This window comes from Oryzias latipes, chromosome 23 (genome assembly GCF_053564925.1).
Source record: "Oryzias latipes strain Hd-rR chromosome 23, Olatipes_Hd-rR_3.1".
Taxonomy (NCBI): domain Eukaryota; kingdom Metazoa; phylum Chordata; class Actinopteri; order Beloniformes; family Adrianichthyidae; genus Oryzias; species Oryzias latipes.
Window position 1 is genome coordinate 22,647,896 of NC_136259.1, and position 22,973 is coordinate 22,670,868.

At 40.6% G+C, this 22,973-nt stretch overlaps 1 protein-coding gene across 2 annotated transcripts in view; it reads left to right on the forward strand.

Annotated features, from left to right (window-relative positions):
* The window catches only part of LOC101162723 (ankyrin repeat- and BTB/POZ domain-containing protein 3-A), a 187,369-nt gene that overhangs the window by 152,568 nt on the left and 11,828 nt on the right, over positions 1–22,973 (forward strand). Inside the window, exons 4-9 of one of the 2 annotated variants that reach the window (XM_023952521.2) lie at positions 6,575–6,727; positions 10,179–10,344; positions 14,905–14,994; positions 19,476–19,577; positions 20,207–20,300; positions 20,989–21,124. In XM_023952521.2, coding sequence (XP_023808289.1) covers positions 6,575–6,727; positions 10,179–10,344; positions 14,905–14,994; positions 19,476–19,577; positions 20,207–20,300; positions 20,989–21,124 — 741 coding nt within the window. The remainder of the gene's footprint in view (positions 1–6,574; positions 6,728–10,178; positions 10,345–14,904; positions 14,995–19,475; positions 19,578–20,206; positions 20,301–20,988; positions 21,125–22,973) is intronic. The other variant, XM_023952522.2, reaches the window with a different exon arrangement.

The following is a 22,973-nucleotide window of genomic DNA, read 5'->3' on the forward strand; positions in this document are numbered from 1 at the left end:
TACCTTGGAGTGTTTTTTACTCCTCCCTTACTTTCAAAAACCACATGCAGAAAACCTGAACACAACACAATCAAACTTAGTTTGCATGACTTCAGACACATAGGCCCATCTGTGACAATAACAGCGGCAAGGATGGTTTTGCCCGCCGTGGTGCTCTCACACATTATTTATTGTTTCACTATCTGGACACCCACCAGCAGCACAACTCCTAAAATGATCGAGTCTTTATACAAAAAGGCACTGAAATATTTGCCAAAACATATCACTGGGGCCGATTCAGACCATGGAAAGCTTTAAATGTAATTTTTTTTTTTTGCAAAAATGTAGAAACGTGGAGATTTGTTGCACAGATTTCAGCAGATCTTATAGGAAGCTACCAGTAGGGTCTCACTTTCATGAAAGCTCCACAAATGGTTGAGTTTGTCGTGACTTTCAGCTTTGTTTTAATAAGCAGCTCCAACTCTAGCAAGGCGGTCTGCCTCTCATTCATGCTTGGACAGAAATTCAGACATTCCTCTCTTCTCCGAAGAGATAAAGCTTCATCGCGACGACCCTAAGGAGCTGAGGAATGTCAGGCGGAGTGACATGTCAGCAGGATCTGAAATCCCCGGAGACAGAACTCTATTTAGCATTCTGCTGAAGGGCTGAAGATGACTTTTCTCCACAGCTCTGCAGGATGAAGGGGACTTTGATATAAACTTGATGATCAGTCAGCTCAGGTTGTTCCAGGAAGTCTCTGTGAAACGGTCGCATTAAGGAAATTTCAGTACCACTGCTTTTTGACAGGACGATAAAAAGAGAAAAACTGAGAAATTAAATCAGTTCAGAAGCTGCAGAAATTCTTTCCGTGGAAACATTTATTCACTGACTTTGACATTTCGGTGAGCTTTTTGTTCCTCGACGGCCTTGAAGCTTTAAATACGGCTCAAACAAGGGGGTCAAAGTTTAAAGTGAAAGAAACACCAGATTGTAAATCTGAAAAAAAAGGTAATTTGTAAAAAAATTAATTAAAAAAAAGTGTAACATTAAAAAAAATACAGAAAACTTAAATAAAAAAAACTATAAACTAAAATAAATAAAAATTGTTTAAGTGTTTATTCATAACAACTGCTGTTTTGTATTTTTCTCTAACTTTATTTTCATCCGTGACATCGCTATTGACTGTATATGAGAACTGGACTGAGTGAGTGTGACGTCACCTACAGGAAACGGCTTCCTTCCGACCAAATGAAAACAACTCAGTCACCATTTTTTCAAGGTGCAGACGTCAAGATGTTGGATCCAGACGTTGTCAGTAAGCGGTGATTGGTCTGAGTTGATCTGCGTCAACGTTTCTATGGCAACCACACAGGCCAGTCAGGAGTCAGTCAGCTTGTTGGAAGGCCACACCTCTTGAAAGAAAGAAGCAAGAAGTTTGTCCATCCAACATTTTAAAGGTTAAACGTTGGGGCCACTAGGCTTCACCAAATTATCGTTGAGGCATCTGATTGGTCAGTTTATAACTTGTAGAACTTGCAATAAGGTAAAATACCATGGAAAAACAAAATTAGGATTAGCAAGAACATGTTTAAGTTCCACCCCAATCATCTTTTCAAAGTGGTCTTTTATTTATGATTATGCAGCTTTTAGCCTAAATGAAAACAACTGTTTAATCTTCCAGGACATAGTTTCTGCATAGCAGCTGGAGTTTTTTAGAAATTTTGAAACTGCTGACATGGAGTAAGCCCACCCTCACTTCCTATCATTCATTTGTTTTAAATGCTTTCCCACTAGCTTACAGCCCCAACCCAACATTAGCGGTGGAACAACAATGGCGAGCAATTTTGGAGCTATTCAGCCAAACGGTTTAGAGCCAGATATCAGCTCAGACGAGGAAAACGTAAACGTTCGTGGATCCAATCGTCTGCAAGTGGATGAATCAGAATGGAGCAGAGCGGGCAGCCTGGTGTGTTTTCTACGTCACATACAGCGGGGAAAATAAGTATTGAACACGTCAACATTTCTCTCAAAAAACATATTTGTAATCGAGCTATTGACATGAAATTTTCACCAGATGTCGGCATCAACCCAAGTAATGCACACATAGAAAGAAATCCAAACATTTATGTCCATAAATGAAGTTATGTGTAATAAAGTGAAATGGCACAGGGAATAAGTATTGAACACGCTTACTGAAATTTATTTAATACTTAGTGCAAAAACCTTTGTGGTGATTACAGCCTCAAGACGCCTCCTGTATGGAGAAACCAGTCGAATACATTGCTCAGGTGTGATTTTGGCCCATTCATCCACACAGACTGCCTTCAAATCTTCAAGGTTCCGGGGGTCTCTTCTGTGAACCCGGATCTTCAGTTCTTTCCAAAGATTTTCAATTGGATTCAAGTCTGGTGATTGACTGGGCCATTCTAGCAGCTTTCTTTTCTTTTTCTTCAACCAGTTGAGTGTTACCTTGGCTGTGTGCTTGGGATCGTTATCTTGCTGAAAGATCCACCCTCTTTTCATCTTCAGTAGCCTGGCAGATGACAGCAGATTCTGATCAAGAATGTCTCCATACTTTTCTCCAGTCATTATTCCTTCAATGACATGAAGTCTACCAGTACCACATGCTGAAAAACAGCCCCACGCCATGATGCTCCCACCTCCAAACTTGACTGTTGGTATGGTGTTTTGGGGGTGATGCGGTGCCATTTTTCCTCCAAACATGTTGTGTCTTATGACATCCGAAGAGTTCAATTTTGGTCTCATCTGACCAGAGTATCTCCTCCCAGAATATCATGGGTTTATCCAAGTGTTGTGTCGCAAACTCCAAACGAGCTTCAACATGCTTCTTCTTAAAAAATGGAGTCTTGCATGGTGTGCGTGCATGGAGGCCATGGCTGTTGAGTGCATTACTTATTGTTTTCTTTGAAACAATGGTACCTGCTGATTCCAGGTCTTTCTGAAGCTCTCCACGAGTGGTCCTGGGCTGTTGGAGAACCCTTCTGATGATTGTTCTGACTCCTCTGTCTGAAATCTGGCGAGGAGCACCTGGCCGTGGCAGGTTTATGGGAATGCCGTGTTCTATCCACTACCAGGTGATGGCCCCAATGGTACTCACTGGAAATTTCAGAAGTTTAGAAATGCGCCTGTAACCAATGCCTTCAGTGTGTTTTGCTCCAATAAGGTTGCGTAGGTCTTTGGACAGCTCTTTGCTTTTACCCATTATGCAATGCTTGTCTAACAGCTTGCTGGTGAGAAACCTTTTTAAAAGGCATCAATCAGGACTATACCAGCTGAGATTACTTTGCACTAATAGGGGGCAGGTTAACCTTCTGGATACTGACAAACTCCAGCTGCTTTCTTGGCTTGCCAGACCTTTTTACCCCTCCTTTTCTTCATGTGTTCAATACTTATTCCCTGTGCCATTTCACTTTATTACACATAACTTCATTTATGGACATAAATGTTTGGATTTCTTTCTATGTGTGCATTACTTGGGTTGATGCCGACATCTGGTGAAAATGTCATGTCAATAGCTCGATTACAAATATGTTTTTTGAGAGAAATGTTGACGTGTTCAATACTTATTTTCCCCGCTGTATACGCTCTTTCTCAGACGGCATTTTTTCGTCTGCTCTTGATTCTCAACAATTTGAATTAAAAAAATACTCAGAAATGCAATTTTAAGCTTAATTTTCTTCACGAGTGTCCTCCATCATCAGAAAAAAATACCCAAGAACATTAAAAACACACAGAAAAACAATTTTCATCAGAGGGTGTCTTTGATAAAAGTTTTAGAGCAAGAATGGTGATTCTGACCAATAGAATGACCGAGCAATAGCTGTTTCTTTCTCTATAAAAGTCAATGGGATTTTTGCGTCTCGGAGTCAGCGAGTACTTCCTGTTTGGAACGACAGGGGGGAGGGGCCAATCAGTCTAAGTTCTCATGTACATTCTATGATCATTCCATCTTTGACACACCAAACTTATGGACAGCACTATCACTACTGAGCGTCACATCAGACACAACAGACCCTGATCTGGAGTGGAAATGACATCACAGCGACCTTTGTCAGCCAATGTCAATCATGGGTCAATGTCAATCATGTTCTGGTAGCAAACGGGATCAAAGCCCCCCCCCCAAAGGAAAGAAGGAGAGAAACTAAAGAAAAAAGAAAAAACAGAACAGAAGCTGGTGCAAAACACATTGTTTTTAATTTGACAACAGTGTTAAGTTTAGAGTGTCTCTTATTCAAGTTTATAATATTTCGTCACATTTTTTTATATATTTTTTATCTAAAAATTATTTTCCCAATTTTCTATTTTCCAATCTTATTTTTCATTTACTATAAGCTGATCCTGACTGGACTCCGTATTAATCTGTTGTCTCCTTTAGACTTTCATTTTCCATCAGATATCCGTTAAACCAGCAGCTCAGTGGAAACGCTCCAGCTTGACTTATCGGTTCCCTCCTCCTCCACACAAACAAAGAGCTCTCCATTTTGTAATTATTTCACCAGAGGAAACATTGTCCCTGCAGTCAAAAACACCTCGACTGAACCCGAGCGAGCAAGACGCCGCTCCGACAGTAAACACAAGAGTCCCCGATGGTTCGTCTCTGCCGCATCCAGACGTGGACATGGAATAATTCTTTGAGAAATTAGAGCTGCCGGAGGGTCATAATGGGGAAACGCTCTGAAGGGACCTTCACTAATGGATTTGTAATATAATTTAACTGACTATAAAATAAAAGTAACTCGTTTAATTTGAATGTGAAGGGTTGTACATGAGACTACTTAATGCTTTAGAAAGCCTTTAAAAACGGTGTTATCATCTGAACTGATGCGCCAGCAAATGAGTCCGTCTTCTTTTTATTTAAAGTCTTTAATTATTAGTTAATTTTTTATCGCATCTTGACAATATGATTCAACATCTGTTTGTGTTGGGGGTGCCTTCTCTCTTTTATTAACTCCATCTAACTCCTCCATCTGTCTTGGAATTTTGCTTTATTCATTCGTTGAGCATTCTTTGCTAGTTTGCTCTAATAGTTCATCTTTAAAACACTTCTTGAAATCAGTTTTCTTAGGACAACTCCAGCTGCTTTTTTAAAATATACTTTTTTTTTCCCCAATAAATGATAATTCAATAATGACCCTGAAACTTTCCATAAAACTCAATTCTGAGTATTGAATGTTCATAAAAGCTCAAAAATTGAGGCCGAATAGTTTTTATAATAAAGATCAAACATATAGAGACAAAATACAATGTATGATAAAAAAAGGTCAAAACAATATGAAATATGTGTACAAAATGTGACACAGCTCCAATAAATTATATTTATTACAACAGAAATGAAGTTTATGGGTTTATGTCATGATTCGTGTTAGGTTTATTTTAACACAAATATTTTAAAGCTCTAAACTTTTTGAAACCTTCGTGTTAAATTTTGAATGAAAACTATATTAATGGCGGGTCGGGCCAAAGGTCTGCAGAACCCCACAGCAATAGATCGCAGTTCAGCGGCCTGATGGATCAGAGTGATGTGAACAACGCTGTGAAAAAAGGCCAACGTCATGTCGATGAGCGGTGAAATAGCGTGTGGATTTGTTAACTCTTCACAGTTTAGTTAATCATTTCTCCTTTTGCTTTTTTTTAAAACAAATAATTCTGTTGTCTTTAACAACCCAGAACCAAACATAAAATCACGTCCTGATCAAAATCTAAATCCATATTCAAACCCAGATTATGACCCCGATTATAACCCGAATCCAAACTCAAATCTAGACCGAGATCCAAACCTTGATTCAAACTCAGATACAGATATAGGTTTAAGTCCAGATCCACATTCAAACCCATATCCAAATTACTTTCAAATCCAGGTTTATAACTAAACCTGGATTAACAACCAGATGTAGATCGAAATCAACATCCACGTTCAATTCAAATTTAGATCCAAACCCGGTCTCTAATCCAAATCCAACTACAAATACAAATTTAGATCCAAACCCAGGTTCAATTCCAGATCTAAACCAATAATCAAAGCTTATTCAAACTCTAATCTAAAACCAGATCCGAACCCAGATTTTAACCCAGATCCAAGCCCAAATCGAAATCTAGATCTGACCCCAAACCAAGATCTATAACCCAGATTATAACCCAGATCCAAACTGAAATATAAACCCAGCTACAAATACAAATCCACATCCAATCCCAAATCGAAATTTAGTTCCAAATTTCAATCCAAATTCAGGGTCAAGTGCAAATCCAGATCCAGACACTGAATCAAACCTAGATTCAAATTTAAATCTAAACCCAGATCCAAAACCAGATACAGACAAAAATCCAAATTCAGATCCAAATCCAGGTTCAAATCCAAACACTAACCCAGACTCAAGCCCCAATCCAAATCCATGTTTATTTATACCCATATTTATTTATATATTTATGTTTGTGTGATGGATTTATCTCTGTGTTCATCACAAAATATTGAAATGTTCAAATAGTGGTGATTGCCCTCCCTTTGTGGCATTTCTGTGAATCCAGATGGCTCTGTTGTCTTTAACATCATGAAATGTTCTTCATGTTTGGCCTGCAGGCCATATCTGGTGCTGCCCCCGTTGATGGAGTGGATCCGGGTGGCGGTGGCCCACACCGAACATCGGCGGAGCTTCTCTGTGGACAGCGATGACGTACGGCAGGCGGCGAGGCTCCTGCTTCCCGGCGTGGACTGTGAACCTCGACAAATGAAGTGAGAGCCTGAGAGTTCAAACTTATGTCAAGCATTCTTCTGAACTTCACTTAAGTTTGAGTAACAACGGTAGAGGAGTTTTGAGAAGGGAGAAATTGATTTTTTGAAATGGATGCTACCAATCCAATATTTTAAAACACTCCTATATATTCAGGTTTGTATTTGGTGGAATGTCTTCTGACACTCTGAAAGGGAAAAAAATGGGCAAAAAAGCTGCTGGAGTCGCAAAAAGAAGTCTTAGAATCGATTTATAAACCAAAATATTCTCTGAAGTTGTTAATGTGTTTAAAAGTATTCACTTTAAATCAAAAACCAGATTTGAATCCAGATCCAAATCAAAAATAAACTTCCAAGTCATAACCCTGATCCAAAACCCATAATTAAAACTCTCTGGGTGGCTGGCCATGGTCAGAACGGGACAGAGGATGGAAATTAGCCTAGGCTACGATCCTGCATGTTAACAGTGTCTCATTACTTTTAGAGCAACCTACACTGTTTGTTGTACGCATTGTCCCTTAAATAAACAAATACAAAACAATACAAATCCAGTTCAAAACCCAGATTCAAATAGAAATGTTTTTCCAAATTCAAATTCAAATACAGTTCAAGATACATACGCAAATCCAAATTTAGGTCCAAAACCAGATTCAAATCAGGGCTCCAGACAAACTTTTTTCACTAGGAGCACAGTGGCCCCTAACTGAAAATTTAGGGGCGCATACCGTAAATCAACATGCTAACCAGATCTACTAATTTCCACTGTATTACTAATAAATACTTTAATAATAGATGCAGAAATTACAATTTGCTGTTTCTAATTCAGTGTCACATTTTATTCTGCACTTTTGAAGATGCAACAAGAAGGTAAACTGACAGCAGCATCGCTGTCATGACAGTACAAATAGTAAAGAAATCGGATGGAAATTTATCTTTGTGACACCAAATAGGTGCAGCCAAGATGCACAATAAGCGTGTTTGAGATCACTCAGGTGAACTCAACGCTGCGCATATCACCTGGTGTGAGACGTATATTTTTGGTTTTGCTCCAGCATCAACTGTCAATCATCACAAAAATATCAGGAGAAAGGGGTGGGAGCAAGGGGCAAACCTACCCGGACACAGCTGAAAAGTGAACTGACTGAAAGCTGCCCTACAGACTACAAAACAATGCATTATGGGACATGTGTCCTGATGGTTTTTGTAGTTGAGTGATTAATTAAAATAATTTAAAATACCAATTCATTTTAAATGGCTACATGCACTACAAAACATTAAAATAATCATAAAATAAATATATAATAACACAGATCACACTAAGGGGGAGAATAATATTAAAACTAAATTGAATTTTAAGAACAACTCCAACTTCCTGTTGTCCTTCAGTCTTGCTGCAGATTCGCCTTCATCTCACAGCCCCCCAACCCACCCCCACCCACCCCCGGCCTGGGGGTGGGGTGGGGGGGGGGTGAGATGGCAGCGGTTCATCTTAAACACGTCTATCGTTGCATTTTCCCCACGTGTTTTCAGTGAGTCTAAAACTAATGTTTTTGCTCGAGCGTGTTAAAAGTTCCAGCCCCGTTAGCTGTCACGCATGTAGGTGTGGGACATTTATTCTCCTCAGCTGACCCGACTCCCGCGGGAGCGGCGTGCTGCCGTAACAGCCGTTCATAAAACCGTCTGATGCGCCGCCGTAACCGTAACCCAAACTTAACCTTCCTCCGGGTCTGTGTGACCCAGAGAAAAGTTCAGCACGGACTGCATGTATGTAGAAAATTACGAGCGAATAGATACGTTCTAAAAAGGAAAGTAAGGAACTCCTTCATGTGGTCCGGGGAGGGGGCTGTCAGGTGTCCTGCTTTCAAGCCCCGTCATTGTCCCGCCCCCAAGAGTCATTTACCCCACTGTGATTGGTTGGTCATCTCCGTGCACGACAATGAAAAAGTGTCATTCATTTAAACTGGCGGGCTGCAGTAACATTAAACCTTCATATTAAGGCGGGGGCCGCAAAATATCATCTTGGGGGCCCGAGTGTGTGTGTCTGCCTGCGTGCGTGTGCGCTCGCGTCTCATTGATTATTTAATCGATCATTGACGTGCCCCTTCCACATTTAATTTATAAAAAAATACCTAGGGTGGGGGAGGCAAATTTACTGGTCACGCATGTGCGACTGGATGTAAAATTTAGTCGCACACTCTCAAATTTTGGTCGCAAAATGCGACCAATTGCTCGCAGTCTGGAGCCCTGCAAATCCAAATTCAGTTCCAAACCCAGAACCAAACCTAGATCTGAATTCAGTTCCAGAAAACCAGATTCAAATGGAGATAATAACCCAAATGCAAATCCAGACACTGTTCCGGATAAAGATCCAAACCCAGATCAAGTTTTTTATCCAAATCCAAACCCAGATCCAGACCCGGATCTTAATCCAGATCGAGATCCAAACCCTTATTTGGATCCAAATTGCGATCTTGACTCACATTGGAATAGAATTGTAATTGGTGTATTTTAAGGAATAAAACAGAAAACACTAAAGAAGAAAAACATAATACATTCTAATCCTTCATACACAGATATATCAAACCTTGGTTGATTAATTTTGATTTGATTGGAAAATTAAAAATGTAAAATTCAAATACAGATCCAAATTTGAATCCAAATCTGGATCAAAACCCCAGATCCATATCCTCATCCTGCCGCAGGTTCTGCTAGGTACCTGAAACATTTCTGAACTTTTAGAATTTTTGAAAATCACAGCAGATTAAACACACATTTTTTTCTCAAACCACCTTTTTTTCCTGAAAATGTAAAAGTGCCTTTCAAAGGATGTGGGTTTGCATCTTCAATTTCAGGCAACATTTTTTGTGCGCTCTTGCGTCTCCCTCGACTCCCCGTTGTTTTTCTTGTCTTGAATCACCCCCCCCCCACACACACACACACACACACAGCGCTTTGCAGAATTTCTATCAGGTGTTTTATCTCAGAGCCGGTGGGTTGGCATTCTTTGTCACCTTTCAAACATAAGCAGAGTTGCTATAATGGGAACACCAGGAGGTGTGCTCGGCCAATTAGCACCAGTTTGCAAATGCCAGATATAATTGTGGGGTAGAATGAGAGGAATACCATGAAGAGGTTTCTCCGTGACCCTGTGAGAAGCACAGCTGCTCCGATTAAAAAGCATCATGGGAACAGGAATTAGAAATAATGAGTCACTGCAGAAGCCTCACCTGGTGAAAAGCTACTGTAGAAAACAAAGAGTGAGTGTTGACAAATTAGCACATTAGCAATCCGACTACGATTGCACTGAACCCCGTATTTATGAAGTTGTAAAATGCAGAGTGATAATCATTTCCCTCAGCATGTCGTGAAGATGAATATCTACTGATCTGGAAATCCATTTCTGAGATAAGCTCCCACTTAATCACAGTAATGAATCTGCTGCCTCCTTCTGCAGAGCGGAGGATTGTTTCTGCGCCACCAGGAAGCTGGACGCCGCCTCCACAGAGGCCAAGTTCCTGCAGGATCTGGGATTCCGGATGCTCAACTGCGGACGCACCGACCTGGTCAAGCAGGCCGTCAACCTGCTGGGACCCGATGGCATCAACAGCATGAGCGAACAGGTCCGGCACCTGAAACACACACTCCCACACTCTCACACACAGAAACACACGACACTTGTTTGAGCAATCATCACAAAGTTTCACACAAACGACACCGGGTTAACCCTTGTGCTACTTATGTGGTCAAAATGACCCCCCATTGACGTGGTCTCCCTACCACGACAAAGGTGGATAAAGGTGGAGAGGATTTCATGTAACCCATGGACACCAGTGAATACCACAAATCATTGAAGAAAAAAGGTTCAGCCCACTGTCTAGTGGGTCTAGATGACCCAACTCCCAATGTTAAAGTGTCTGGGATAGCACAAGGGTAAGTCTACGACCACAAGTTTTGTTGACCTTTGACCTGTGGAAGAGGCTGCCATCTTCAGTTTTTACAAAAATTACCTTTGGTACCCTCTACAAATTTAAACTCCTCTGAGTTTGAAGATTTTGAACGCCGTTAGTGGTAACAATGAAGCATTAATAACATTCTGTTTCTGGAAACATCGGTGATTCCTTGTGTTGCTGAGTGGAAGTGAACAGAGCAGTTTAATTTCCTGTGTTCATAAGCTGCTGCTGGTTGAGTTCAGCTCTGGGCCACACAGATCCGGTGAAACCCCCTTCAGAAGTTCTTCTCCTTCCAGAAAACATTACGAACCAACACGTGTAAAGCGTTTCATTCTGTGAACACGTCATAGCACAGCCGTTTGTTTAATGGAAAGGCTTTTACGTCCTTGTTATTCCAGTAAAGCAGAGAAGGGGACAAGGCAGTGTTATAGCAGCAATAAAGTACGGGCTGGGGATTGTCTCGAACTAATCAGGAGGGTTTATCACCCCACAGCCATCCGCTGATGAAGTACAAGGCTGTCCGGGAAATATTTAAGAATGAATCTGCATGCAGGAGGAGCATCAATCGGCTGCGTAAAGGGCTGCAGTGAGTCGTAAAAAGTCTCTGGTGGGCATAATGACCCAGATCCAACATATGATTGACGCCCATTTTATTAGACGTCATCCAAAACACTCCAGCAAGCCTGATACATGAAGGAAGAGTGCTTTTTTTCTTTCTTTTTTTCTTTCTTTACAGTAAAGTTATAATTGATCACATGATGCCTCCCCTGCAGAATGGAGGCGTGGCATGTTTGAGAATGTGCCCAGCACACGGCGGCACACAGAGATGCAGTGTTGTGGGGTTTCCCACTCCACCTCTGTCGTCACTCTTTGCAGTTATTTTGAGGCAGCCATGGTTTGGTCTGGGAAAGAAGAAGCTGCAAGCAACTTCTGGAAATCTCGAAATAATGGAGACGAAGGGACGTCTGGCTTTACTGAGGTCACCTTGCTGCAGATTACATCAAAGAAATGACTTCTTTCCTGTTTTCATGATATATTTTTGTCTCTTAAAATGTTTTCTGTGGAACTTGTATCTGTTCTAATGTAACCACAGTATGAAAAACATAAAGACCAGAACTGTAAGTGTGCACGAATTTAGATCCAAACCTGGATCCAAATTCAGTTCCATTTCAAAACCCAGATTCAAACCCAAGTTTGCACAAAAAGTGCACATGACAGAATGAAACGCTTTACATGTGTTTGTTTGTGTGCATTCACCTGTTAGCCGTATTGGTATTGTGTACATGTTGACATGTATGTGTGGGAAGGTTTTTTTTTAATGTTTGTAATATTTGAGTGTGTCTGTGGACAGACCCCGCCCCTTTGACCAACATCTACACCTGACAGCAATGATGATAAAGTATATTGTTGTCCACAGGGAATCAGTTCCCCGTTGTGATCTTGTAGAGCGCTCACTAAGGTAATGCATCAACTGCTCATCTGGCTTCTGTATACAGACGTCATTGGGAATGCTTGTAAAAAAACGGTCACATTTTGGGACAGTCACACCAAAACCTGCGATTGCCACCTAAAACAGCGGTGGACTCAAACTACAGACCACATCAGATCCTAATACTTTGATCACACATGCAGTGGTCGTGAAGGTGAGTCGTTGCAGCTGGACTTCAAATCTTCTTGCCTGAAACATTTTGTCGCTTATCAAGTGGCGTCATGTGTCTTGGATAAAGCTTTTTGGTGATGCAGATTTTAAGTCCAAATGTGTGAAAATCCTGAAACTGTTCCAAGTGGGGCCCAAATCCATATCAGATCCAACAAATGTGGTTAATTGGATCTTTGTGTGTCTGATGGACAGATAAGTTGATTCGTTAATTGAATATTGTTTGACCTCTGAATTATGTTTCTTGACTTAATCCTCTGCACTTCAAGATAATTAAATGTCTGCATCAATTAGAATTGAAAATTGCCATCGTTAAGTCAATTAACTGAGAAAATTTGTGTTGTGTCCTCCATTAATATCATGGTTATTACTGTTAAAAGGCTTTTTATTTCCCCTTTGTTTAGAGAATTGCGCATCATTTTGGGGGTTAAAGCAAAGGTCTGCATGTGATTGAAACTGAGTGATGAGATTAGCGTTGCTGTGGCAACAGTTTCCTCATTTTTATCTCTCGGGTGTGTCTCCTGTTTCTCTCTTATCTGTCACCTGTCTCTCAGTTGTCTCGTCTCCTCTTCACCCTGACAATTTATCCCTCCATATCTTCTTCCTCCTGTGCACTCTGCTCCCACAGAACAGAATTCAAAGACATCCCATAATATTTGTGAGCTTAGTTCCACATTATGGGCTCCATGAAAACACCAGAACAGAGAATACGATATTCATCCACTCATGGTTCATCTCGATGATTTTGTATATTTCAGTTTGAATTAAGTCTGATCGACTTAAAAGAGTCTTAACTGTTTCACAAAAAGAGCAAAGAATATAGGGGCACCTGGTTGCAGACAAGATGGGGCCCAGACATCGTTAGCCGGAAATTCTACTAGATTTCAGAATTGTAACATCTTTTATGAAGACAAAATCGTTTGATTCCTTTCAAAAAGGAGAATAACATAAGTGTTCAGATTTGTAAAGCAGTTACACTGGAGCTTTAGCTCAATGTATTAACGTAAAAATCAAAAAAGCGGCTTTGCGCTGGTATGCAACACTTTATATGCACATTGGTGAAAAGCCGCTTTAAAGTGATGCTTACCGGCACACAGCCGTTTTTTTTTTTCCTACGGTTACGGTCAGAGCAAAGCAGTTTTGACAGAGACATGTTTAAGTTTTAATGTCTAAAAACAGAAGAAGGAAAAAAACATAACCGTTTGGGTCGCCTGTTTATTTTGTGTTTTTGGACCAAAAAGAAGAGTATTTTCCGACTTAAATGGGGAGGTGAATTTCTTTCTAATAATGATTTGGTGGCATGTTGTTGTCGGCAAACCATGTTTCTTTGGAAGAATGAGGCTGGGAGCATGTCATCTGTCATTAATTATCCGTCTGTACTCAACAGACTCCAATGCTAAAGCAAAACTTACAATCACGGCAAATGTTTCCTCTATACACATTTGTTTCTGTTGATCAATTCCAGTGAGTCTTGTTTTTTTTAAAGATTTGACCAAGAAAATTCTGGATTTTGAATGAATTTTTCAGGATATAAGCTCCCCTGAGTTTGGGAAATTTTGACTTTTTATTAACCCTTTAACACCAGAGCTTTAGCTCTATTGTTGACATTGTTTTGACTTCCCTAACTCCTTAACTTGACAGTATTACAATTGAAATTTGAAATTGCCTTACTTACCTTCCTATTCATTTGAATGAGGTGTGTCCAAACTTTAGGTCTGTACTGTATATCCATATATCTATCTATCTAGACATACATCTATCTATCTAGATATATATAGATCTGTCTGTCTGTCTATCTATATATATGTATCAGGTCAATTTGAGCACAAACAACAATTCTCATCTTTGAAGCATAAATTAAGGTAAACCTTGCTGATACTTTGTTTGATGAAGCACTGTGCAGTTAGTAATTGAGTTTTTTTCAATTATCTGTTTAAACTGGTACAGAGTTTGAGTTTTGAGTGACATAAAAAAAGTATTGGCTCACCTGCCTTGACTCACATATGAACTGAAGTGCCATCCCAGTCCTAACCCACAGAGTTCAGTATGATGTCGGCCCACCTTTTGCAGCTGTTACAGCTTCAACTCTACGGGAAAGGCTGTTCACAAGGTTGAGGAGTGTGTTTCTACGAATTTTTGACCATTCTTCCAAAAACCCATTGGTGAGGTCACACACTGATGTTGGTGGAGAAGGCCTGGCTCTCAGTCTCCACTCTAATTCATCCCAAAGGTGTTCTATGGGGTTCAGGTCAGGCTAATCAAGTTCAACCACACCAGACTCCGACTGCCTTCTCTTCATGGACTTTATGGTCCACTCTAAACTGTTCCTGCAAGACTGGGAGAACGGAATCAACCCAAATGTTTTGGACAAATCTAGGCTGGAATTCTTTCACAAATGTTTGCAAAAACAATCTGCGTACCTGAATGCTCGATTTTCTACACCTGTGGCCAGACCAAGTGATTAGAACGCCTGCTTCTGTTCATTTGGATGAGCGAGCAAATACTTTTAGGAATACAGTGTGTGAACAAAATATATTAAGTGTTTTATTGAGCCTCCCCTCCGCTGTCTGCAGGGCATGACCCCCCTCATGTACGCCTGTGTCCGCGGGGACGAGGCCATGGTCCAGATGCTCCTGGACGCCGGAGCCGACATCAACAGCGAGGTCAGTGTTGACCATCCGACGCCGGCAAGATTTCACATTTCTGTCGTTGTGTTGTTCATTCACTTTTTTGTCTTTATTTTATTGCACCAGTGAAATCTGTAAAGCAACTCTTTGCCCCCTTCATCTATGCTGTCTCAGCTGCTCCCAGCATGCTCTCTGTTCTCCTGGCAGCTCGTTGCAGCGAGTGCTCCGATGAGCAACAATCCAGTAACTCTTGCACACGAGTGGTTTGTCTCCACTAGAATAACAATGCGGCGATAGTCTCCAGGCGCCACCAGTCACTTCTTTAGGTCTTGTGCTGCAGACGCTCACCTGGTGGCTTCAGGTGATGCTCTGCAGGGGGACCAACAGTTGCACTCTCTGTAACTAGCTGCCACAGACTGTGCATGTGCCTCCTTTCATTTTTTACGCTTTACACATGGCTGTGCTGTTGTAAATCCTGATTTGGTTTGTGTTTACTTGTCTCTGAGTAAATGATCGTCCACACGAAGAAGGAAGCTGAATTGTTCCAATAAAAGTAGATACACATTTGAAAAGGCATAAACCTACAGATTTATTTGTATTTTATACATTGTTTTTTAAGGATCCAAACTGTAAACAGGCAATCAGCACATTAATCAGCTGCCATTAAAAAGAAAAGAAAGTCACTTTTCATTTCCAAACTGCAAATTGCTCCAAGGTGATGTTTCCATAGCAACCATAAGAGTTTTTCAGTACCTGCCCTAAACTGAATGATTTGTTTTCCTTTAGCGACCAGAGGTAAAACACTAAATGCGCCCTTCTTTTGACAGGCAGGGTGTTCGTGGGAAGAGCTACCATGATTTTTTTTAAGGCTCAGGTTAAGTGGTGTGGTGGTTTGATTGGCAGGTGGGTGGAGTGTGAGAAATCTTGTTTCATTTGGCAGGTGGGTGGAGTTTGACAAATGCAATTGATTGCTTGGAAAGTGGGTGGAGTATGATTAATTTGAATGATTGACAGATGGGCGAAGTCTGAGACATAGTGTTTGATTGCCAGGGGCGTGAAGTTTGAAAAAAGTAATTGTTTGATTGGAAAGTGGGTGGAGTTTGACAAAAGCGATTGTTTGTTTGGCCGAAAGGGTGAATTTGGACAAATTTGATTGATCTGCAGATGGGCAGAGTTTGACAAATGTTATAGTTTGATTGGCAGGTGGGTAAAGACTGACAAATGTATTTGATTGGCAGGTGGGCGGAAGATGGCAGGTCACAGAAAATAAGAAAGTGTAAAAATGTGTAAAAAAAAAACCTCAAACATTTATATTTGTCATTGTAGGCTCAAACTTTTAACTAACTTTTCAGTTGACATAGTTGTTTAATAAAATGCACTGAAGTAACAAGTTATAATGCAACAATTACAAATTAGTTATTGAACACAGTTTAAAGTACTTTTTGGTTTGCTTTATTGGTTTATTGAAAGCTATGTAAGACATGGAGCCATATGTGAATTTGAAAATGTATAAAAATTAAATAAATTGATTATAAATAGACATATTTGCACTTATACAAGCATTACACGCACTTGTTATATTGAATCCATTGACTAATAATGATTTATCACATAAAGTTTGATTAGTTGATTTTAGTAATTGAAGATGCAGTACACCACTTGGAGGAGAACAATTTTAATCAGAAATTATTTACAAAATAAATGTAACCAAGTTAATTCAACTTAAAGTCAAAAATTAGCAAATAAAGTTGCAGGTAAACCATTAACATACAGACTATTGTGAATCTTTGTGTGGATGTTGTTTAACTTGGGACGTTTTTTGGCTCGTCCTCATCTATCCGTCCATTTGCTGTGATTGTTCTCTGGTTCGGTTTCTGCGTACGGGGTCAAAGCAGGGTCAATTTAAAGTCAAGGAAAAACAGATTGTACGGAAAAAAGAAACATTAACGTAAACTTGAAAGGAACAGTAACTATATGGAAAAAACAAGTATAATTTGACTAAATAGATTGTAAACAAAATAACTAATGTTGAAAATACAAAACAGCAGCTGTTACACATAAAATTTATTTTTCATTTTGTTTGTATTTATTTGTTTTTTGTGACAGGGACATTAAACATTAAAAAAGCATCTCTGCAAATGCACCAGAGTTAGCGTAAAGGCTACTTAGACCTGCAAAAGATTTATAGTTTTATTTATTCAAGTTATCAGTATTTTTTAAAATTGAGAATACTTATATTTGCTCAAACATATGTATTTTACAATACAGTGTGTACTTTCAAGTTTCAAATGTTCTAGTTATTTTTCACATTTACAATCTGGTTTTTCCATCACTTCTGATCCTGGTTTGAACTCATGTCTACGTTTGGCACAGATTTAAGACAGAAAGCTCAAGAAGAAGAAAAAGAAAAGTTTAAAGGCTCGGTTGGAGCATTTCAAACCAGAAGTGCTTCTTTTATGATGGTAGAGTCCGCCTCACAGCAGAGGGTCTGCTGGATCTCCTGGTTTGATCCAAATCAGCTGCTCCTTTCTTCTGGATGAGAAGCATCTGTCCCCTGAAAATGAGGAAAAAAGTCTGTTTGCTCATTGGATGTTCACAGATAAAAAAAAAAAAAGACCGGAGGTGTTTCTATGGAGAAACCTTTCCAGGGGGATCTAAAAACCACAAAAACATTTAATCCAAAACTTCACAAAAATGACAAAAATGCTTTTTAAAACCTTTTTTGGGGGGGTTCAATAAAAGAATCGTATTGTTTTTTTAATCAATTTGTTATCCAAGCCTTTTTTTGCTTTTATTTTAAATTATTTTTTACCCATTTTTTTTTAATTTTATAACCATTTTATGTTGTATTTGATGCTTTGATTAAAAAGCAGTTTAGAATAAGTAAAATGTTTTGCTGAATCCCCAAACTATTTAAACCAAAAATCACTTTAAGTAGAAAAAAAAATGCATTTATTGATGAAAAAAAACTGTTGTTAACGATTTTACTTTTGAACATATTTTATAACTTTTACTTCATAAATTAGCATTTGCTTTTTTTTAAACTTTATTTTGACTCAATCTCTAAAATGTCATTATTTATAATTAACTTCATCCTAAAAAAACACAACAGTTTTAACTCCAAAATGTCACATTTTTATTTCATACTATTAGGAAAAGTTGACAATATTTCGTTATGTTGCAATATAACTTTCTAGAACTAAAAACTTCATTTATTTTTTAGGAAAATTTCAAATTTTTCTCAAGATACATTTTTCATAACATCTAAAGAAGATGTTAGAAGATGAAGAACTCTGCTCTGCCTCAGAAATGGTGAAAGTTTGAGGCGGTTCTAATAAATCCGGAGCAGATAAACACACGTGTTGTTTAGATAAAGATAAATATCATGGAGGCAAAAGGAGGGAAGAATTCAAACGGATCCTTTGAGTAACAAACCCACCGATTGTCGAACATGTGCTTCTGCTTGAGTCATTCAGCAGGGATGAATAATTCATCCATCAGAGAACAGAAAAAACATGGAATTAATCACTCAGCCTGACTCCAAACAGCAATAAAACGTCATTTTATTTCATTTTCTGACGGGGAAAAGCCACCAAAGCTCAACGTTAAGGTGGTCATTTTGCTTTTTTTTTCCACGTCTGATTAAGGGTTTTTCTGCGACCCACCTTAAAAACAAACACGGTGACAGGTTGATACGGTGGCCCTGAAGTTCAAATCACAACAACAAAATCACTCAACATATTACAGATTTTGAAGATTCATTAAAAACAAATAACTGAACAAAAAATGAACAAATAAAAAAAAATTACATATTAGAGATCAAAACAAAATTAAAAAATTAATAAAATCAGACATTTTGGAAAACGAAAGCAGTTTCTAGAATTTAAAATGAAATGTGGAAAAACCAAACACAATAAGGAATCGCTGATTGGAGGATGACGTTTTTCCATCATTTCAGCTAAATAATATTTGGCATAAAATGATCCTGGCTGTGCTCTGTAATAGCTATAAAACTTTTATTATTATGGAAACATTTAAGATGCATTTGGGGAAAAAAACATCAAACATCATCATCCAATCATTAATGTCGCAGTTTCTTCGTTTCTTCTTTTGTTACATTTTAATTTCTGAAGTTTTATTTTTATTTCCTTACTTTTTTTTTAGAATTGTGTTTTGGCTTTTGGAAATTTCTTTTGCTTTCTAAAAGGTAATGTGGTTTTTTTTTTTTTTTTTTTTTTTGCTTTTTTAATTGTCGTTGTGCTCTTTAAGTGATTGGTTGGTGTGATTTGGCCGTCAGGGCCACCGTAGACTGAAAACAGTCGACAGGCAGCCTCCTAGTTAGGGCGACGACTGAAACGATCCAAGATTTTCAGGGAAAATCTCTTTCCGCCATCTCCGCTGCTTCCACCTCTCCTCTTGCATACTGCTTCTCCTCCTCCTCCTCCTGTCACGCCCCTGAGCTCTGAATGTTAACGGCTGTGTATCTCTCTCCCTGAACCTCACCTATGACTTCCCAGGTGCCCAGCACAGTAAACAAGCACCCCTCAGTTTATCCTGAAACGCGCCAGGGGACGCCACTCACTTTCGCCGTGTTACACGGACACATCCCCGTTGTGCAGGTAGTGACGTCTATGACCTGTACCCACTAACCTCTGGCCCCTCCCCGTGAACTCACCTTTGTTACAAGTGAGGGTGATAGAGATGCATCACCGTAGCAACAACGCCCCGTGTCCTTGTTCTTGGTCCTAACTGTGTTGTCAGAAAAAAAAAGGAGTTTAACTGTTTGTTAACTCATCATATACAAGGTGTGACCCCCCCCCCCCCCCCCCAACCCTTAACCTTACACAATAACCGCAGACAAGCTCCTGCAGTGTGCCAGAAAAGCTTTTATTTTGAAAGTCAAAGATGTTTAGTTGCAGTAACTGTAAAATCTGACACCGCCTTCATGGGTTTTATGAAATATTAATCTGCATCAATGCAATCAGAGAGTTGGCAGCAGAAAAAGAACACCCCCCCCCCCCCCCCCCACAACCACCTACACCCCCAGACAGAAACCCCCAATGAGGAAGTGTAGCCATGAGAGTGTCCAGAGCTTTCCAAATGAGGTGATTTAGGCATCCAGCAGTTGAGGCCCCCCCTCCCCATGCCGAGCATGAGTGCTAATACGCCCTTTCCCCCCCACCCCCACCCGGCCTGTTTCTCTCCTCCATTTGTTTTCCTCCTCCCCTTCTTCCCTTCTCTGCCACAGCTGCTGCTGGATAACAGAGCGAACGTGGAGGGCGCCCTGCAGGATGGGGCGGAGAACTACACCGAGACGCCACTACAGCTCGCCGCCGCTGCAGGTACATTTTAATGTTCTCTCATCCGGTGTAAAGACCCGCTCTGATGAAAGTGGGGGGTTTTGGCGTTTTTAACATGTTCTCGTGGCATTTTTCTGATGATGGAGGACATACATGAACAACATTGAGCTTAAAATTGTGTTTCTGAGTATTCCTTTATTCAAATTCATGAAAACAAAAATAGCAGCTTTTCTGTTGGTTTTATCTCCATAGCAACCGTTTAATTTTTGGGTCACCTGGGGCTGACAAAAAGGTCGGTGTAATTTTTAGAAGAATCGACAAAAGTAAATTTTTGACTTTCCTTGGCAACTGAGGTTTTTTTTGCTAAACACACCTACATTCGTAATATGCTCATATCATGTGTAATATGGTTTCGTTCAGCTTGAGCCAGGGATTCATGTATGACATTTTCACAATATTCTGGTTGAAAAAGAAAATGTGCAAACAACAGGAAAATGTCACTTTTAAGAGCTTGCCCAATGAATGTCATTCAAAATCTGATTTGCTTTTCCAAAGGTTGAAGTACAACTTCTGGTGACAAATTAACGGCTCCTTAATTGATAAAGAGTCAAAAACTCTGGTCTAGAATAATTGGATGATTAGCAGCGATCATTTAATGACGTGATTCAATCTAGAGATGAGTTTAGGGGCAAATGAAACCCCTTGATGCCTCCTTCTTCATCTCTTTCAGGAAACTTCGAGCTGGTCAGCTTGCTTCTGGAGCGAGGGGCCGACCCGCTCATCGGTACCATGTGTCGAAACGGCATCTCCTCGGCTCCTCTGGGAGACATGAACTCGTTCAGCCTGGCAGCATCGCACGGCCACAGGTGATACAAGCAATCCCAGTGCGCTCCATCTGCCGCCAGATCTATCCATCAGCGCCGTATCGATCCGTGTACGCTCGGCCCCATCTGCCTCTCACAAAATCCCAGCACACACGAGGTGTCTCAGTTTCCCCGCGGAACAGCAGACGATGAGAGCTGCAGCGAAGCTGTCAGCGAGCCGAGCAAACAAACTCATTAACATTCATGGCAATGGAGTGAAGAGGAGCGGCACCGACACAGTGGAGGGTTTTTACGACAATCAATTACAGAGCAGCAGTTGGGCGGGCTGCATGCTGGCAGACGGTTACAGACCGGACTCTCTGACACGGAGGAAAAAATGAAAACTGATTGGAGTTAACTCCGCCCACTTTAACAACATTTCAAAAATCTTCAATTAAGCCTCACTTTGGCTTAATTTTGAACTCCGATCAATTCAAAACATCTGATCAACACATATAAACATTTACATTTTTTTGAGACCCGAGTGACCAAATTTTGAATTTCTGGGTCAAGTCCTACTTCTTAGCCTCAGAATTCAATGGTACTTTGTGTTTAAACCAGCCTCTAGAGGTGATTTGAGGTACTACAAAAACACAAGATTTCCAGGGTTTCCCGTAAACCTGGGAACAGAAGATGGGGGCTTTGTCATCACTGCCTGATGGTGGGGCCCTGAAGAGTGGGCCCTGGAGAGAGGGGTCTGGAAGAGTGAACTCCTGAAGATTTAGGCTATGATTAGCGGGGCCTTAAAGGGTGGACTGTGAAGAGAGGGGCCTGATCAGTGGGGATCCTGAAGAGTAGGCCCTGAAGATTGAGGCCCCTGATAAGGTGGGCCCTGAAAATTTAGGCTTTGATGAGTAGAGTGGGCCCTGAAGGGTATAACCCTGATTAGTGGGGCCATACAAAATATGGCTCTTAAGAGTGGACCCCACAAAGTGGATCCTAAAGAGTAGGGCTCTGATAAGTGGGGCCAAGAGCCTGATAAGTGCAGCCCTGAAGAGTGGGCCCCTAATGAAAAAGGCTCTAAGGAGTGAAACCACAAAGAGTGGGGGCCTGATGAGTGAGGCTCTGATGAGAAGTGAGGAGGAGTGGGCCCCTGAAGAGTGAGATAATAAAAAGTGGATCTTTGAGGAGTGTAGGGCCCTAGAAAGTTGAGTTTTGAAAAGAGGGGGCTCTTGCAGCGTGAACCAAGGTGGCCCCCTGAAGAGTAAGGCAATGATTTATAAAGTCCCGAAGGGTGGGCCCCTAAAAAATTACCCCCTTCTGAGCGGGGCCCTTGAGGAGTGGAGCCATGAAGAATTCTGTCCTCAGTCAGAGAAGAGTCCCCTTTACACTCCTGTCCATCCTCAGGCTTCCCTGTGGCCCCGCAGAACATCACCGAGTATCTGTCCATCATGAATATGGCTCCAATTTGTTTTTACAGCGAATGTGCCACGTTTCCATAGACGGCGTTGGTCTTTTTGCGTCTGTTTTCTCTTCTAAATGTTCAAAGAAAAAAAAAAGAACAAGGAAATTCCATCTTAGTTTGATTCTTCTGGTCTGCTGTGATTCTGCTTCATCAAAACGTTTTCTCCATTTTCAACTTGAGGAGCTTCCTGGACCTCTCAACCCGTCAGCGCTGAGATAAATACATCTGTCGCGTCGCGCCGCGCCTCACGGCCCTCATGTGTCCACGTCTCACTAATGCTCCTCCTCCTGAGCTCTGCAGTCAAAAGTGTCCCGCAACAGACCTGCGGAGGCTGTTAACGTCGTGGATTTATGCTCATTTATGCTTCCATGAGCTCTAATGATCCACATCAAAGTGACAAGCGTGTACCTCCATCATCCATCAGGACGCGATGAGCGGCTGCACCCA